Source organism: Emiliania huxleyi (genome assembly GCF_000372725.1).
Source record: "Emiliania huxleyi CCMP1516 unplaced genomic scaffold EMIHUscaffold_3277, whole genome shotgun sequence".
NCBI classification, from domain to species: Eukaryota; Haptophyta; order Isochrysidales; family Noelaerhabdaceae; genus Emiliania; species Emiliania huxleyi.
The window spans coordinates 1-2027 of NW_005199538.1; the positions used below are offsets into that span (position 1 = coordinate 1).

At 73.0% G+C, this 2027-nt stretch overlaps 1 protein-coding gene across 1 annotated transcript; it reads left to right on the forward strand.

Annotated features, from left to right (window-relative positions):
• Positions 1-111: 111 nt before the first annotated feature.
• On the forward strand, positions 112-1959 carry EMIHUDRAFT_123833 (hypothetical protein; the record flags this gene model as incomplete). Its single annotated transcript, XM_005773761.1, has 4 exons — positions 112-171; positions 258-1052; positions 1309-1656; positions 1870-1959. Coding segments are annotated over 4 exons (1293 nt in total), but the record flags the coding sequence as incomplete, so codon positions are not given.
• Positions 1960-2027: the final 68 nt, after the last annotated feature.

Sequence of the window (2027 nt, forward strand, 5' to 3'; positions counted from 1 at the left end):
GTAGAAAAAAAGATGGAGGGAGGAGGAAAGACCGGAGGCTACAAGGACGGCGGTGGGGGCGACGGGCTCGCTCGGTACCTAGAGGTTTAGCTCGAGCTCTTCATAGACCTGATGGCGCAGCTGCCGACGCGCCGCTTTTTCCACGCGGTGCTCGCCGACTCGCAGTTCCTGGTTCGCTCGCGAGACTCACCGCACCCCCCGAGCGAGCGAGGGCGGCTCTTTGGCCGGTTTGCCCCCCCCCCCCGCCCCTTCCCCAGGTGCGCAAGCTCGAGCTGCGGCTCGACCCGGCGCAGTACCACACCGACGCCAAGGCGATGGCTGACGGGACGGGTGCAGACGTCTACCAGTCGTTCAACGTGCTGCTGCGGCGCAAGCCAAAGGAGAACAACTTCAAGGCCATCCTCGAGGCGATCCGCGAGCTGCTCACTACGCCGCTCGCCACGCCGCCCTGGCTGCACGACGTGCTGCTGGGCTACGGCGACCCGGCCGCCGCCGCGTACTGGTCCCTGCCCGCCGACCAGCGCGTCACGAAGCACGACTTTGCCGATACCTTCCTCGACCTCGACCACGTCCGCGCCTCCTTCCCCGGCTGCGACGTCCGCCTCGCGCCCGACGGGGCGGACGGCGGCGCGGACCCGCCGCCGCCGTACCGCCTCACCATCCCGCATGAGGTGCCGCGTGGAGGTGGCGCCGCGCCCGGCGTCGAGGCCGGCGAGGGCGAGGCCGGCGAGGGCGAGGCCGGCGAGGGCGAGGGCGGCGAGCGACCGGTAGTGTTGGTCGAGCCGTACGAGCGGCGCGCCGCGGGGCCGTACCCGCAGGACGCGCTGCGCGTCAACCCCGTCCGCTTCACGCCGATGCAAGTCGAGGCGCTGCGCGCCGCAATGAGCGCGGGCCTCTCGCTGGTCGTCGGCCCGCCGGGGACGGGCAAGACGGACACCGCCGTGCAGGCCGTCTCCAACCTGCTCCACGCCTACCCGCGCCAGCGCACGCTCGTCATCACCCACTCGAACCAGGCCCTCAACGACGTCTTTGAGAAGCTGCTGCTGCGCGACGTCGACGAGCGGCACCTCCTCCGCCTCGGGCGCGCCGCCCGCCGCCCCTCGCCCCTCATTCCGCCGCCGGCTGCCCGCCGCCCCAGCGGCCCGCAGCCCCCCCGGCCCGCCGCCCAGCCGCCCCGCCGACCCGCCGCCCTCGCGCCCCGCCGCCCGCCGAGCCCCCCGCCCCCCCGCCCCCCGCCCCCCGCCCCCCGCCCCCCCAGCGGCCCTAGCCGTCCCACCGCCCTTTCCGCCCCGCCGCAGGCACGGCGAGGAGCTGCTGGCGACGGAGCGAGACTTCAGCCGGCGCGGCCGCGTCAACTACATGCTCGGCCGGAGGCTCGAGCTGCTCGCGCGCGTCGAGGCGCTCGCAAAGTCGCTCGACGTGCCCGCCGACGTCGGCTACACCTGCGAGACGGCGGGCTACTTCTTCAAGGCGACGGTCGCGCCGCGGTGGGAGGCGTTCGAGGCGGAGGCGCGGCGCGCGGGCGACGAGGAGGGGGCCGTCGAGCGCCACTTCCCCTTCTCCGACTTCTTCGCCGACACGCCCTCGCCGCTGTTTGCGCCCGCCGCCAGCGGCGCGGCGCACCTCGACGCGGCGCGCGGCGCGTGGCGGCACGTGGTGGCCCTCTTCGAGGAGCTCGAGGAGTGCCGCGCCTTCGAGCTGTGAACAGCGTCTCCTCACACCTCCTGCTGTGAACAGGAGCTCGAGGAGTGCCGCGCCTTCGAGCTGTGAGCAGCGTCTCCTCACACCTCCTGCTGTGAACAGGAGCTCGAGGAGTGCCGCGCCTTCGAGCTGTGAACAGCGTCTCCTCACACCTCCTGCTGTGAACAGGAGCTCGAGGAGTGCCGCGCCTTCGAGCTGCTCCGCTCCTCGTACGACCGCGGAAACTACCTGCTCACCAAGCACGCAAAGGCGGTGGCGGTGGCGGGGAGGGCGACTCTCGGCTGCTCTCTCGGCTGACGTCGGCGACTCTCTGCCGCAGGTGGTCG